We start from the raw sequence: 17532 nt of genomic DNA on the forward strand, positions 1-17532 counted from the left end.
GGGGCAGGCGATGGATGACCAGATGTGGATATGGCCTCGGAACAAGCCTGGCTATAAACAGTCCTCCTTTATTCCATTTTCATCCACCTACTTCCACGTAATCTATGTTAATACAGCTAATATACATGAATTTCCCATTACCACATCTCCTCCTTCTAATGAACAGTGAAAATGACTGAGAAATACAGACCAAAGCTAATTTATATATCACCTCTAGGGAATGTGTTGAGAGAGAACTGGATTTTTCTGAATAAATAGAGAAAAGTCCTTTAAGCCCATCCTGCTACCTCTGTTCCAGGGGCCTAAATCCACAGTTGGCAGCCTCAACATTCATCCCTGTTCCCCTTCCCTGGCAAATTATGGACTTCATGATAACTGTAGAAATCGCGAGTAGAATACCTACTTAAGATTTTTTTAAAGGGGTGGGGGGAGGTGACGACTGTAACTTGGGAATGTAACTGAAGGAGGGGCAGATTTAGATCCAATCAGGGTCCCACCTCCACTTAGTCCTGAAACTGAGTGGTCCATTGAGTTCAGTGGACCAAAGTGACCAGAACAATTTCTAAATAGTCACTTGGATAAAAATGCCAGATTCCAGCGTGCCAAGGGTAGACGAGTCACAGCAGAGACAGGCTTCTCGGGCCCTGGCCTGGGGTTGTGCGTGAAGATCTGCAAAGACCACTCAAGCACATTCAGCAACCTCCCTACCACGCACCGTCTGGGGTGGGTAAGAAGCCTGGTGTCCGTTCTGACATTTACAGCCTTTTCAGAAACTCATGAACTCAAAGAGTTTAAGCTATTTCAGGAGTTTCAAATCCAAATGCTATTCTTGGGGGGCAAGAAGTAAGGGTAAATGTATGGGACCTGATGTAAGTAAACATCCAGTGATGGGGCCTGTGGCGAGCTACAGCATGCTAGCCCCTTCTTGCCAAATGCAAGAAGCAGGCGGCCAAGTGCACATTAAAAAAAGAAAACTCTGCTGACCAAACAAGAGCCTGTAAGCCAACTTAACAATGGCTGAGCTAGGAGATTTCCAGGCGCACCTGAAGTCTCTGGGTGTATCACTGGCTAGTGGGGGAGGCTGGGGCATCAGGGGTTCTACCAACAAAAGCTGGTTTTCATTAAGTCCAGGGAGAGAATGGAATTCAGAAGCTGCTTTTAAGACACTGAGGAGACTGCAGCCCTCAGCCCCCCTCACCTCTGGGCCCTGTCAGCTCTCGTCCAACCCTCCTTTGAAGCCCACTCTACCCTGCAACATTATCACCCTGTGCTGAAAAGAACGGAAAAGCTCTTCTCATCCAATCATGGGAATGGTTCAATTTCCACATTCTTACTCACTCAGAGGAAAACTGACCCAAACCCACCAGCAGAAAATAATGTATAAAGCAAACCATGTCTCCAAAAGAGATTCAGTAAGAGTACAAACAAAACGTTAACACCTTTTAAAATGACTGAAGGGGGCTTCCCTGGTGGCGCAGTGGTTGAGAGTCCGCCGGCCGATGCAGGGGACTCGGGTTCGTGCCCCGGTCCAGGAGGATCCCACATGCCGCGGAGCGGCTGGGCCCGTGAGCCATGGCCGCTGCGCCTGCGTGTCCAGAGCCTGTGCTCCGCAACGGGAGAGGCCACAACAGTGAGAGGCCCGCATATGCTGCGTATGGCAAAAAACAAACAAACAAACAACTGAAGGAACAAAAAAAGATTGCTACCAAAAACAAACATCATAGGAGATTCTCCTCTCAATACAAGGAATGATTCTTCAAGATTTAAATTGCAAGCAAAGAAACACACTAAAACAACAACACAAACGCGTCTTCCACGATGTGGGAGGTATGTTTTGGTTCTGGAAGAAAAAAAACAAAAAAACGCAAAGGTTCAGGTACTACCTACCACCCATGTCAATGCCTCAGAGCAGCCTGGGCACCAAGTGGAATGCGGGATGGAGAAAATGGATTCTTCCACTCAGGAACCTTTAGGGCTCTTCTTCCCTCGGCCTGGCACACAGCTCACAGGAAAGAAGCCCTGAGGGCCACATAGATGCCCTGTCCTCCCTTTTCCAATGCAGGCATAGTCTTAGGGACTCCTGTCCCACAGGAAACAAGAAGAGCCTTCCTTTCTCCTCCCTCCCCAAATGCCCGCGCAGTTTCCTAGGACGCCCAAACTCAAAGTGTCATCATTGGTCTCCACACAGAAGTTACACCTTGATTTAGTGGTGCCGGTCAGGAGGCTTAAATCTCTCGCCCATTTTGTGGTTGCTGTTCTACATTCTAAAATGGATTTTTAATCCCCACAAGCATCAAACATCTCAAGACTGTTCCTGCGTGAATTACATGGTCACTGACAAGAATGACCTGCAATAAAATGGCTGGTATGTTTTGAGATGGGAAAAATGCTCCAGGAGAAGACAGAAATCGCGTCCCATTCAACCAGCACAGCAGAGCCGAAGTTCTCACGGGAAAGAGGAGTTTCCCGAGAGAGATGAGGCGGGACGAAGTCTGGCCCAGCAGCTCTTTACAGTTCCCTCTCGCTCAAACTACAACACAGGCCGCATTGGGAAGCCAAGGCAAAAACTGAAAACAACTGAAAAGGTGCTGCCTTGTGTTCAAAATCCGCACACCAAAGGCCACGTGGCTCCGCACGGAGCCCTGGCCACTGTGCAGGAAGGCAAGGATGCCGGGTAGGAGGCAACTGCGCTCTCCCATCTGGGCTGTTACAAGGATATGTGCTTCCCCTCTTCCTGTCACACCCTCAACCATTTCCCCAGGCCAACAAGGAGGGAGGACTGCAGCAGAAGCCCAGTGTGCATCCCCCAAGGGACCTTTCAGCGCCCGCCCTCAAGCACTGCCTGAGGGTGAGGCCAGCCTCTATTCTATAGGCCCAGAAACAAGCTGACTTGGTGACCAGCTGGCTGGCCCCCTGTGAGGCCTTAGAGATGGGAAAGTGTTGGTTTCGCCCACAGGGGCCTCATTCCCTATTCAGGAAGCCCAGCCAAACCATTTCCAAATCAGTACCTTCAGGGGACAGGCACAGAAACATTTACAAGAGCCTCTGTGAGGCCTCGGGCTGCTCCTTCCCTCTCGCCCTCCTTCCCTCTGCTCTGACCCCAAGTCACACTGCACACACACCACTGCTGGGCTCACCTCCCTGAGTATCTCGGCCTGTTTCTATGACAACAGCCTCCTACTCAAGAATCTATAATGGCTTCCCACTTGCCATGAGACCATGGCCAAATGCCTCACCTTAGCACTGAGATTCCTGCAAGTCATTCTAACTGCCCATGTTTCCTCCCTGTCCTTCTGCACATGTGTTGTCCTTATTCTACCTACAGAGCCTAGTCGCTAAGAACTCAGTCAGTCTGGATTCAAATCCCAACTTGACCACTTAAGAGCTGGAGACCTTGGGCAAGGTACTTAAATGACTCAGTACCTCAGTTTCCTCATCTGTAGAGCAGGAATAATACTGCTCAGGTGAGTACAGTGGTCATGAACTGAGATGATAATGTAAAATGCCTAGAATAAAACTTGGTACATGGTATCACCCAACAGATATTAGCAATTGAAATATTCATTATTATCACACAAGTCACTTCTTCCACGAAGCCTTCCCTAGCAACACCAGTCAACACCTTCTGTTTCTCTTCTTTCTTTTTTTTTTAAATCTTCTGTTTCTTAAATGTTCTATGAACAGTCAGATACTGACTGGAGTTGTTAGGGACTGTTCCATAAGGCCGGTTACTTGGAATGGTAATCAAATGTTAAAATTTTTATTATGAAAGTCATATCCTAAAATAGGTCCTGTGGTTCCCAAATTATCTTTACCTCCAGTAACAATGTTTCTGATGGGTTCATCTCTAAGAGGTACTATACATTTGCAGTTTCAGATAATGTTTCTGGGATCCAAAGCCTAATTCTACGGAAACTGAAAGTTTCTTAAGAGCACCATGGACACACTGGCAGTTCCTATCACAGTGACACACTGGGGCCTTTTTTTTTTTTTTTAAATTTTTCCTTCCTTCCTTCCTTCCTCCTTCCCTCCCTCCCTCTCTCTCTTCCCTCCCTTCCCTCCTTCCTTCCCTCCATCCTTCCCTCCCTTCCTTCTTTATTTATGGCTGTGTTGGGTCTTCGTTGCTGCACGTGGGCTTTCTCTAGTTGCGGCGAGCGGGGGCTACTCTTCGTTGCCGTGTGCGGGCTTCTCATTGTCGTGGCTTCTCTTGTTGTGGAGCATGGGCTCTAGGCGCGCCATCTTCAGTAGTTGTGGTACGTGGGCTCAGCAGTTGTGGCTCGCGGGCTCTAGAGCACAGGCTCGGTAGTTGTGGAACACAGGCTTAGTTGCTCCGCGGCATGTGGGATCGTCCCAGACCAGAGCTCGAACCCGTATCCCCTGCAATGGCAGGCGGATTCTTAACCACTTTGCCACCAGGGAAGCCCCACGCTGGGTCCTTAAGTCAATGCTTGTTCATTTAAAAAGAGAATATTAAGTTACCTGAAAAGCTAAGGTAAGAAGTGGGAGATTAAACAGACCTTCAGAATAAGAGTTAAAATCTACCCTTTCAAGTATTCCTCCTCTCAAACTTCTTGTCACAAACATTTAAGATTAAACCAAGTTAAGAAGAAGAGAAGAGTGGAAAACACCACCAAGATGGAGTAGGACCTGGTGTAGACGAACAAGGCAGCCTCAGCCCTTGGTCTCCCTGCCTCCAAACTTCCACAGCACTTCACACATGCTCTCATAAGACACAACTTCTACCTGGTTTTAAGCCTCAGAAGACTTCATACCTGTCTCTGGGTTAGAAGCTCCTTTTCTCTCAAGTTTGAATGACCCATGGCTCCCATGCAGGGCCTTACTGAACAGAGATCCACTGTTTAAAGCAATCAGAGGAGAATCTAAACTTCACAAGTTTTCACATTAGTTCCAGTATATTCCAGATCATACCACCACAGTTATAAAAGCATTACCCAACAGAAAGCTTCAAAGGGACTACTTTAACGGATAAGAATATAACAAGTGCTTCTAAAAACATGGTTGTTCTGAAGCCCTTGAGTGCATTTAAAATAGTCTGCAGTTTCAGAATAAGGTTGGGGAGAACAAACACTTCCTCAGGAGTTGCTCCTGGCGATGCCATCTCCAGGCTTCCGGTAGGGCACTGCCCTGACCTTGCCCCCCCGCCCCCGCACTCTGCTGGCCCCAGGAAGATGCAGTGCTCAGCACTAAGGCTGTGGGACAAATGCGGTCTGGCTGGCGAGCCTTTCTTCTCCCGCTTTCCCTCCGAGGAGAGCTGCCCCCAGAGAACACACCTGCAGCTCTTCCCAGCAAACTGTGCCCCTGCAGAGGAAGTGCTCCCTGGCTCAGGTGGGGTCCCCAGATGGGTTAAGTCTGACTCATTTTTGGGTTCATTAGTAGGAAGACCACTTCCTTGCAGATACAAGTCACAATGTCTTACATCAACTTCTGGGGGGATAGAGGTGATGTTTGGCATCTACCCGCTGAAATTGTAGTCTTTTTTGTGAATTTGTTCAAAACCTCAGAGGGAAAGGATGGTGTTATTTATTGGGCTCCCTCAAAACCCCCAACACCTCCCCCCATAATCAGGCCTACTATGAGGAAATTCCAGAAAAAGGCCCTATATGTGTCTCTATCAGCATCATGTACCAGGGATACCTTTGTAGACACTGCCCAGGAAATGGCTGGAAGCAAATCCATCCCTCACCCCTGGAGATACCCACCCCACAAGTGACATGTCCAGAAAAGTAAAACTTGCCCAATAGCCCACTCCTCATTACCTGTGGGATTATGTAGGCTTTACCATACTGGCCACATTAAGTGTTTATATATAACAGCTGCTACTAGAGACACTGGCAGACAGCCTTAGGACAAGGGAAGAGCACAAAGGTCTATAAGAAAAGCCTACACATCTAATCAGGAACGGCCATCAACAAGGCTAAGATGGGACTTCCCTGGCGGTCCAGTGGCTAAGATTCCGTGCTTCCACTGCAGGGGGCGTGGGTTTGATCCCTGGTTAGGGAACCAAGATCAGGGAACCAAGATCCCGCATGCCATACGGCATGGCCAAAAAGGAAAAAAGACAAACAAAAAAAAAACCCAAAATGAAGCCAAGACAACACACACAACCTTCTGCACCAAAAGCATCAGATGGCATCTGTCCTTCTCCCAAAGATAGAGATGGTGAAGGGTTCGCCCACTTGGAAGGAAAGCACTGAAGAGGCTTCAGGGAAGTTTTGGGAGAGCGGGTATAACCCTAAACCACCCTGGGGTGGGTGGGCCCCATCCTCTAAACTGAATGTTTCCCACACACCCTCATCGGCCGTTCAGCAGCAGCAGGAAGAGGTGGAGGGCTGACTCACATGCTCCCGCATCCCGTTGGCCACGGTGTCGGACATCATGACGCAGCAGGTGATGACGACCAGGATGAAGTAGAGCGCGTACATGAAGCGGGTGCTCCGGGACTGGCGGATCTTGGGGCAGCAGCCGCAGCAGTAGGAGCAGCCAGCATTCCCGCAGCAGCAGGCCAACTAGGAAAGGAACACAAAACATCCTCTCGGAGCCTCTCCTTCACAAACCTGCTTACCACCCCAGACCTCTGCAGGTGAGCTACCGTTCTTCCAAGGCGTCCTGCCCATAGGACATGTGTGAACAGTTGAGTGCGTGAACAAAGTTTTCGCCAGAATTGGCCTGACATTGTCTTTAATAAACATAATGGCTTGGGAGATGCCCAATACTTAAACAGAAAAGGCACACTTCACCTGAAGCACTGTGATCACTTAGACAAAAATCAATCAGGGAAGAGCAAGAGAAGAAGCCAAGAACTAGAAAAAGGACTAAGTGAAGTGGGAAGGACGGGAATACCAAGAAGTTGGGCCCAAGAAAGGGACCTGTCAAAATCCATGAGCCAAAGAATGAACTGCATGGGCGGGGGGCGGGGAGGTAACTTGAAGCACAAAAGGCACAGGTGCCTCTTACATGTGTGTTGTTGACCACAGCTTCACGCCCCTAAGGGTAGGCTTTAGGCTAATGAGTGGGGCAGGATTGGGCTTTACTGGTCAATGCAACCGGACATAATTTTATTTGAGAATATTAAATAAAATAGGGGATTAAGTTTTCAGGTTTGGGTCTGGTGTTAATTTTTTTCTTCTTCTTAAAGAGCTTGTTTTTTTAGAGTAGTTTTAGGTTCACAATAAAACTGAGGAGAAGGCACAGAGATTTTCCATATGCCCCCTAGTCCTACACATGTATAGCCTCCCCCGTTATCAATATCAGTCACCAGAACGGTACATTTTGGGTTCACTCTCGGTGTCGTACATTGAACAGGTTTAGATAAATGTATAATGACATATATGCAACATTATGTATCAGAGTATTTTCACTGCCCTAAAAGGAAACTAGATCTTTAGTAAGCCTGGGTTTGGGCCCTGGCTCTGCCACCTACCAGCTATGAGCGTTTTCAAGACTCAGACTCCTCATTTTTTTTGCGGTACACAGGCCTCTCACTGCTGTGGCCTCTCCCGTTGCGGAGCACAGGCTCCAGACGCGCAGGCTCAGCGGCCATGGCTCACGGGCCCAGTCACTCCGCGGCACGTGGGATCTTCCCGGACCGGGGCACAAACCCGTGTCCCCTGCATTGGCAGGCGGACTCTCAACCACTGCGCCACCAGGGAAGCCCCAGACTCATTTTTTAAAGTGAGGGTGCTAACAGTACTTAGTGTACTCGATGGTCTCTTGGACAACCTAATCAAGACACACCTGGTGTTAGGGAGGGATATCCGTTTAGCAAATAGGGAATAATACAAAAGAGATTACCATAAACCACGAATAACAACCAAACCTACATGTATTAACACTATACATAAAACCTAACAATGCAATCTCTTGATAATTATTTAGCAGGAAGTTCAGAGCTTTGCATGGCTTCAAAACAAGCATCAATTAGAAGGCTACACTATAAACATCACTTACAGTAAGAAGAGATCACAGGTGTAAGACCACAACAGGTTATAATCATAATGACGTTAGGACACATCTTAGAAACATACACATTTCCCAAGATATTTCATCTACTTCATGGAACCGCCATTGTTGGAGCCCTTTGTCATTCTATACTATTTCATTACTTAAAATTTCTTAATGTACTCTCTCAATCTTACATTCAGTTTTCTAAGCCATTTTTCTCAAGACTCTTCTTGCCTCAGAAGGCTGGGACTGCTTTGCAAGACAAGCTATTCTATCGGGCTGAGCTAAGAGATCACACAAGTGGGATCCTAACACTGCTGCCTGTGTGGTGGTCTTACAGGCCACCTTCCTTTACAGTTCACTCATCCATATTCTCTGTCCCTGATTTTATTGATCCCTTTCCACTCATATGCCCCAGTTTTTCTTTCCTCTCCCTCCCCGGCTCCCTCTTCTCCGCTCCCACTGGCTTAGTTGGCTTCTGGCCCAGACCCGCCTCCCTCCTCCTCTGCCTGCCAAATTCTTTCCAAACTGCCTCATTCAATGGTTGCTAACTCTTTAAGCTCTATGGTCTTAGATAACCAGTTTTACTGTATTTCAAATGTGATCAAATATTTATCCTATCTGGAAAAAGAAATACTTAGAAGCAGTTGATACATCCTCTGAGAGAACTTACCCATAGCAGAATCAACATTTACACTTACTATCTCCACAGAGGGGAAAAATGAGCACATACAGACATAATGTCAGCCTAATTGGTCATTTAAAGACAAATAGTGACAGAGGAATGTGATCATGGAAAACGTGAAGAGAAAGTCACATTGGTTTAATCCTACTCTGTCATTAAAGTCATGTGTCATTGTATGGATCTAATTTTTTTAACTCTCCTTATTTTTCACTTTCACCCTACAAATGGTGCTATGATATGTATGTGTGTATACATATACACAGACAAGTGTACATACATACACACATGCCTAATATTAGGATCAAAGAGCATTTCTCTACTAGCCTAAAAGTTATTTATGAAAGCAAACGATGCCAATCACCAATACCATAGTACAAGTGCATTATCTCAAGCTAAACGCTGATACAGAAGTGGAAATTCAAAACAGCATCCACACAAGCAACGTTATGTTAGCAGTGAGGAAAATCTCACAGCCCTGCTGACGTACTACTTCTTTCCGGAAGAGCATAATTTAGAATAAAATGGGTTTACCTTTTATTCCTTGCCACTTACAGCTTTATTACTGTGAACATGTCACTCCCCTACTCTTCACCCTCAAAACTGGAGAAAGCAACTCCTGGCCAACCTAACTTCTGGGGCTGTCACAAGCTTGGAGAGAAGTGCCTCTGTCTTGTTACCCCCGACTCCAGAGGACCTAAACATTTTACTGAACAAGTCAAGGTATAAAAAACAAAGGTAGAATGTACAATACCAAGAGTGAACCCTAATGTAAACTATGGACTTTAAATAATAATGATGTGTCCATGTAGGTTCACTGGTTGTAACAAATGTACCACTCTGGCGAGGGACGTGAATAATGCGGAAAGCTGTGCGTGTGTAGGGGCAGAGGGTATACGGGAAATCTCTGTACCTTCCTCTCAATTCTGCTGTGAACCTAAAATATCTCTTAAAAATAAAGTCTATCAAAAAGCAAACAACAACATATGAACAAAACAGTGCCCATCAATGGCTCAATAAATGTTCAATGAATAATATATGATAAAGTCCTAACAGCAACACTCCTCCAACAAAAGGGCTGGCAATCCCACTCCACAGGGCCAAGGGCACAAGTCATGTGCTGCACTCTGAATTTCTCACACCCACATTGTATCACAAAGAGTTCATTATTAAGGGCTTTAATTTGTAGATACTGCACACAATCTTTTTCCACAAGAAATCAGTAGACATTCAAGAGGGACCCAGGACAATCTTTTGGGAGGACGATGCTTACAATTCTTCTAGAAGTTCATCCTGCAGGTATACTTACACAAGAGCACAGAGATTTAGGTATAAGGTTGTTCATTAAAAGCATAAAAATGGGGACTTCCCTGGTGGCGCAGTGGTTAAGAATCCGCCTGCCAATGCAGGGGACACGGGTTCGATCCCTGATCTGGGAAGATCCCACATGCTGCAGAGCAACTAAGCCCGTGCACCACAACTACTGAGCCTGCACTCTAGAGGCCACGAGCCACAACTACTGAGCCCATGTGCCACAACTACTGAAGCCTGCACGCCTAGAGCCCATGCTTCCGCAACAAGAGAAGCCACCGCAAAGAGAAGCCTGCGCACCGTAATGAAGAGTAGCCCCTGCTCACCGCAACTAGAGAAAGCCTGCTCGCAGCAATGAAGACCCAACGTAGCCAAAGATAAATAAAATTAAAAAAGAAAAAAAGCATAAAAAAGGTCTTATTCTCCAGCTACACAGGGGCAGAATAAATGAATTATGGACTATCCATACAATAGGACATAGTTTAAAAGAATAAGTCAGTGTTATGGGCTGAACTGTGTCCCTGCCCCCACCCCTCCAGTCATATGTTGGAAATCCTAACCCCCTGTATCTCCAAACATGACTTTATTTAGACAGATGGCCTTTAAAGAGGTAGTTAAGATTCAGTAAGGTCACTGGGGTGGACCCTAATCCAATATGACTGGTGTCCTTGTAAGAAGAAGAGATTAGGACTCAGAGACACACGGAAAGAAGACCATGTGAAGACACAGGGAGAAGACAGCCATCTACAAGTTAAGGAGAGAAGCCTCCTTAATCTCGGACTTGTAGCTCCCAGATCTGTGAGAAATTAAATTTCTGTTGTTTACACTACTTGGTCTGTGGTACTTGGGTTATGACAGCTCCAGCAAACGAAGACAGCCAGTATGCCCGGATATTTTATACGTACGCATATCTGTACGTGGGGAATACATGTGTGGACACAAAGACTGCTAACATCGATCACCTGGGCCTAGATGAGTGGGCCTAGATGTGGGGAGGAAACTAAGACAGCCATGTCTCACTGTTTTGCTCTCCTGTCTGGGTTTTTACCATGTGCATGTATTACTCTCGTGATTAGAAAAAGAAAATGGACTATTTAAGAAAAGTAACTAAGTTTCAAGATAATGATATAGAAGTATTTGAAGTGTGGTATTGACTTGTGTGTTTTCTTTCTTTCTGAAGAAACTTTCCCTCCCCCAAATATACTGGAAGAGAAAAATTTCAAAGAGCCGTTCACACCCTCTATCTAACTTCCTTTGCAATAGCAACAGCATGAATAGCAAAGGCTTTTCTAAATAGAAGGTGCTTTGTCCTTGCCGGGGCAGAGTCTAAATGAAAGGATTAGCCAGCCTCTTGCTGCTACCTGGAGCTGGGCCTCCCCCTTAGTGTTAGTTTTCTTCTCCTGTCTAAGGTGTGTGCCCTCATGGGCGCGTGCGCGTGCACACACACACCACCAAAACCACAGTAAATAAATACACACTCTCCTTGTCCTCCCACTGGCCTTGGGCTGACAGTTCTTCTAAGGACTGATGCCAGGCACGTGAGGAAGTGATCACAGAAGCGAAACATGAGCTAGGGCTGGTAGTAACTTCCGGGTTCTTTGGTTAAACTAAAAAGCACAATTCCTTTATTACCTAGAATTCCCTGCTGCCAACACCACCAACTGGAAATAGCAAAGAATCAGGAAGAAAGCCGAAGAGATGTCATAGAATCAGCACAAACACATGCTCATGTATCTTGTGAGAGTCCCCCTCGTCCTCCCTCAGGTCTTTTTTTCACAGTTCCAACAGGCTTGCTTAAGCCCACTGGTGGGAAGAGTACAGGTCTGAGAACCAGAAGGCCTGGACTCTAACTCTGTGCAGCTCTGGGTCTTGGTTTTCCTCACTTGCACATTGAAGGAGCCTAGGCAGATGACAGAGGATATAGGTAAACAGGTTTCATCTGATGCTCAACTCATTGGCAGTGGCGGTCCTGAGGTAGGTTTTAAGGCTGAATGTCTCAATCCACAGGGAAAATGCAAGGACCAATGAGCACCATGTGCATGGTGGCACCCATGCTAGTCTGGTCATCCCTGTAAGAGGTGATCTGATTGATCCCTACCATCCACAAGTTCTTAGATGTTGAAAAATGACCTGCAAGAGGCAAGCACACTGGGTTAAACCCAAAGCAAGAAGAGAGAGAGAAAAATCGATCAGAAAGAGAAGAATTAAAAAGTGGAGCAGTCAAAAGCTCTACAAGCAGGCGCGGGTTCTATGAGCATCACCCCACTGCTTCCTGGGCTACATTCTGCGATGTTCAGCTCCCACGGCAGTGAGATAACTCACATTCATCATAATGGCTCAGGCACCCCATTAACTCGGGTTCCCTTCGTTCCACTTAGGAAGGCAAACGAGTTGCGTAGGACACTTCTGTCGCAAGAATCACCGCAAACACAGATCACAGTTTTTTCAGTTCCAATGCTTTAGTCTGGGGGAGTGTAAATCTCTCAGCAAAGTGGAAAACATTCATTCATTCAGACTTATTCCTTGAGAGCTCTGGACAGCCTAGTTGGCTTTAGCACGCACGTCAAAACTAAGTTGAAACTGCAAAAGGAAAGATTGCTTCAAATCTGACACGGACCTTCATTCAGTCCCTTTTCCTGACTTGGAAATGCAGGAGCCCTAGCAGAGCTGAGGAAAGACCTAAGAGATTGTTTGTTAACTACAATAATTACAATATTGTCCCTTAATAGATGGCGAGGAGGCGGGGCAGTAGTAAGGAAGTTCCTAAAGAACTGAAGTTGGTGAAGCTGCTGGAACCCAGGTGTTCCTCTGTGAGCTGGTGGTGGGGGGGTGTTAATATCAAGGAAAGAGAAGAAAAACACACAAGACATAAAACCAGGTTCAGAATATTTTATTAAAGTGAACGGTGCTATCTTTTAATTTCCATTTCCACATCTTTTGGTAACACACAATACTACTCATGCCATGTCACAGCCCACTTTCCTTCCTTCTCCTTTGAGGTTTTAGGATTATCTATGAATCACCAGCGGTCAGCAGAGGTAAGGAACAATTGATTCTACTTTGATAGCAGTATTTATTTAAATTCTGGACTACACAACCAATATTTTGCACCTCATTCTCCTCACTAGGTGCTCAGAAACAGCTTCCCACTGAGCTTATACAGGCCTTTTCCTCCACTACAGTCAGGAGGCAGAGGCAGTGGTAAATAGCAACTCTTGCCACCGTGGTGCCATGTGCTGCCCTTTACTGGTAGCTATACGAGAATGATGCGACTTGAAAGCTGGGAGAACAAGAACACACAATTCCTCTGCTCAATAAAGGCGTATCTTACTGCACAAGAAATACAGGTGGCAGGTAGTCGCTAATTCACAAAAGGATTGTGTTTTAGAAACCTCAACACATATTATACATGTGTTAGTAAGTTGGTTTGTTTGGAGCTTACAGTGGATTTCTCCCACACAAAAGAATATAGGGGAACCTAGTAAAGCTTACTTAATCCATAATAATATTAGCTAACACTTATTAATCCCTTGCTCTTTGCAAGGTACTACAACTTATCATTAGCTGTTATATCAACCCCATCGGACAGAGCTGGTGAGTGGTAGAGCCAGGATTTGAATCTGTAGGCTCTTTGCCATTCTGCTCTATTCACTGCTGGCACATACAGAGGGTGCACTGGACAGACAACACTGGCCTGAAACCTTGGTTTCCTACAGAAGGGAAATTGGCTGTGTGGGAAGGAAGCAGCAAGTGAGGAAGCAGTTTTTCTCTCCTGCCCTCAGGGGTACAGTAAGCATTCAACAGGTGTCTGAAGAAGGCATCTCCCTCTGTGTGCCCCTCCTCTCTCCTGGCAACCTCTGGCTGCAGTGGACCTGGATGCCCTCTATTAGCGCCCTGCCAGAGCAGCTCAACCACTCCCATTACCAAGCTCCCCCCTCTCTCACCCCCAAGCCCTAGCCCACTTTAAAAGCCCTACCCCTAATCCTATGGAAATAACCAGGCCATTCATTCACTCAACTAATGGTTAGTATACTACATATCTAGTTGTGCAATGTTAATTCCTGGGAATGCAGCAATAAACAACAGACCTTGTTCCTTCCCGTGAAATGACCCTATGGGGCATTCCCCCAAACCCTCTGCTTCAGCTCCTCTCTGAAGTACCTAGGTAACAGCATCTAATGCACATTCCTGAGTTGCTTTGCAGATATGAAAACCTCCACCAAATGAAAGATGTGAACTACCTGACGACCATGAACACATAGCCCCCAGACCTACTGGTGCCTAAGGACTGGTAGTGTTAACCCCTGTGACACTGCCCTGTTACCTCACCATCAGCCAATCAGAGAACTGTGCACAAGCTGATCACATACCCTGTGACCCTCTTCCCTCATCTGGCCTTAAAAATGCTTTGCTGAAACCCTTCGGGGAGTTCGGGGTTTTGGAGGGGGCACGAGCCACCCGTCTCCTTGCGTGGTCCTGCAACAAACCTTTCTCTGCTCCAAACTCCGATGTTTGGGTTTGTTTGTCCTCACTGTGTGTCGCGACGCGCACACGAACTTGTGTTAACATAACAAGTTGTTTAGAAGAAAGGAACCTGGATGCTCCTTTCTGTACTGGAAGGAATACTGATGACTGACATAATGGTGCATTCATATCATTGAATCCAATGCACCCATTGAAATGATTATACAGGAAAAGTTACCGCCATGGAAAGATGTCCACACTGCATTAACTGAAAATAGATAATAACACAACAGTATAGAGCATGATAGCATTTGGGGTAAAATTATAACAAGATATAGATCTGCAATAACAACAACAAAAAAACAATCTAAAAGGATATACCAGTATGTCAATGGTAGTTAACAGAATTGTAGGATTATGAGTGACTACGCTTTTCCGTATTTCCTTAACTCTTTGTAACCAGCACATATCTTGTAATTAGAAAAACACTTCAAGTTTCTCTTTTGGAAGAAAACAAAACAACATTTCTCTTCTACCTTACAGGTAGTAAGCACTCAAGTATTTGCTAAACGAATCAGCCAGCGAGTAAATGAGATCTACTTCTGCTACGTGATTGGTAGAAAACAGCCAGAGTGAACTATCACTGTAGCTGAGGCATAAAACTAGAAAATTCTACTGTGCTGTTTTTTTGGGGTTTTTTTTGTGGTACGCGGGCCTCTCACTGTTGTGGCCTCTCCCATTGCGGAGCACAGGCTCCGGACGCGCAGGCTCAGCGGCCATGGCTCACGGGCCCAGCCGCTCCGCGGCATGTGGGATCTTCCCGGACCGGGGCACGCTGATGCAGGCGGACTCTCAACCACTGCGCCACCAGGGAAGCCCTGTGCTGTATTTTTAAGTATGGTTAAGACGGTGAATTTTGGTTTTACCTCAATTTAAAAATTCTTTAACCCTTATAATGTTTTTTAGAGTTTAATTGCTATAAATAAACCTCTACTTGGTAGAATTTGAAGCAAATGAAAATGAAATAGGAAAAATTAAATGGCTACCTAAGAGTGCAAGTTGAACAAGAAGCTGTGTATTTGCCTGGCCCAGAAATTGGCACTTGTGTTTCCTTCATTTCAGGTTCTTAAGTTTTTCTCTTTTGAGTTCAGAGAATCACTTAAAGCTCCAAGGTTTTCACAATCTTTTCCATAACTGTCACGACACGATTCTGGAGGGTTGTCGGAAAGGAGTATGGGACAGGAGGTTTCTCACACAGGTTTCAACATTCTAGAACGTGCTGGTTTCAACAGCATTTCCATGAAAAGCATTGTCAAGGGTCAGTGTCCTTCCTTCATGAGCACTGAGTACCCACAGCCACTGGGACCGAATCTGAAACAGGCAAAGGACAGGTCATCAACACCCACCAAGCCAGCACTGGCTTTTGGGTCACAACGAATCTGGACACAACCATTCTCCTTGTTGGGAGTCTCTTTCTCACGAGGTTAGGGTTACTTACAGAATGCTGATTGAGTTCTCTGTTCTCAGACAGCAGTTGGATTCTTCGAGTCATTCCCTCACACCACCCTCCGCTTATGCATCTTCTAAAAAATACCACACTCGATATACTTTAGTAAGTTGGTGGAGAGAACCTATAAGAACCTATAAGGTTTAAGGTTAAAAGGTAAACTAACTGTTTTCTGTTGAACTGCCAGAAAGCAGAAACACTCGTGGGAGACAGATCATTTAAAGCAAAGTTTGTCAAACTCTTTGGGGCACCATTGGGAGCCCCATAATTCTTTGGGGGGGGGTTGCTGTCCTGTGCACTGTGGCATGTTTAGCAGCATCCTTGGCCTCTCCCCACTACATACCAGTAGCAACCCCCCCTCTTCTTCCTCACCAGTGGAGACGATCAGAAATGTCTCAGACAAATGCCCTCCCCCGTTCTCGATGGAGCCAGGCTGTCTGGGTTCACACCCAAGCTCCAATGCAGCCTGGTTAAGCGGCCTTGGGCCAATTCTTTACCTCTCCAGGTTTCAATTATCTCATTGTTAAATGAGAATAAAAATACCTACTTCACAGGGTTGTTGTGAGGATTAAATGAGTCAGTTCAGGAAAAGCTCTCAGCGCAGAGCGTACCCATCCACTTTCCCAAGAAAGCCACCTGTACTTATCATCTACATCATCAATAGTCATGTCCCTCCTCCCCAGAGAGGCCCCCCTCCTCAGTCCGTCAGGTAGATATGGAAAGAGGTAAAGATGGGAGGGGGATGGGATGAAATCATTACTACCTCACTTATAATATGCTTTCATTTTCCTGCCCTAATGTGAATGATAAATGCATCTGTTGAAGGAAAATACTTTCAGAAATAAAACTTCTGAGATCTAAACCCAGGAAAGCATCCTAGCAACTTGGGGAAAAGTTGTCATGTGTGTGGAAGCACTTCCCACGTGCCCTCTTTATTTCCACTGAGGAACAAGCAAGGCAATCAGAACATTCATTTGCACCCACTGAAGCCACAAATACCTGCAGCAGAACAGCTCTGAGAAAGATGAGTTAAGCAAGTTCCAGGAAAAAAATGCTGTAGGAAAACAAAACCTTGAAATTCAAAATGGAAAAGTGTAGGACGATGGGAAGAAAAGTGCTCATTAGGTTTAAACCATTTTTAAAAGTCAGTTTTAAGGCTTCTCATCAAAATGAGAGGGGGGGGAAATCCTGCTTGTTCCACTTCATAATAGCTTATCAACAAGCAGTTAATGAAACACAAAGCCCAAAATTTGCCTGATTGTGTTGTGGAGATTATGCCGCAATGAAGAAATCTGCCAAGCCCTTTCTAAGAGGTGCTTTACGCCAGCCCAATCCCCAGATGCTGCCAATCCAGAGGCCACAGGGCCAACTAGATCCAAGTGTGCTCTGGGAAGGAGAACAGAAATGGGCTCATTTCACAGACAGTTCCAGCAGGCATGACCTCAGAGCTCAGGTGGGCCAGCAGTTTCCAGGGGTTAGCAGTGCACTCCTTTCCCTACCAAGTGAAATCCCATGTGCAACTCCAATGTATAAAACATATGGGTGCACTAAAACACTACAAATGTTCTTATATATACATACAACACATATTTATCAAATGCTGACT

The 17532-nt window shown here is 45.9% G+C and overlaps 1 protein-coding gene across 3 annotated transcripts in view; it reads right to left on the minus strand.

Annotated features, from left to right (window-relative positions):
- SERINC5 (serine incorporator 5) overlaps positions 1-17532 on the minus strand; it is an 84240-nt gene that overhangs the window by 40514 nt on the left and 26194 nt on the right. The window contains exons 1-2 of one of the 3 annotated variants that reach the window (XM_029215860.1): positions 15466-16121; positions 6360-6527 (exon numbers count right to left, since the gene is read on the minus strand). In XM_029215860.1, coding sequence (XP_029071693.1) covers positions 6360-6443 — 84 coding nt within the window. In that variant the 5' untranslated portion in view covers positions 6444-6527; positions 15466-16121. Of the gene's footprint in view, positions 1-6310; positions 6332-6359; positions 6528-15465; positions 16122-17532 lie in introns of those variants that run through there. The other 2 variants (XM_029215859.1, XM_029215861.1) reach the window with 2 other exon arrangements.

Source organism: Monodon monoceros, unplaced genomic scaffold (assembly GCF_005190385.1).
Source record: "Monodon monoceros isolate NGI ecotype Baffin Bay Population unplaced genomic scaffold, NGI_Narwhal_1 Super_Scaffold_12, whole genome shotgun sequence".
NCBI classification, from domain to species: domain Eukaryota; kingdom Metazoa; phylum Chordata; class Mammalia; order Artiodactyla; family Monodontidae; genus Monodon; species Monodon monoceros.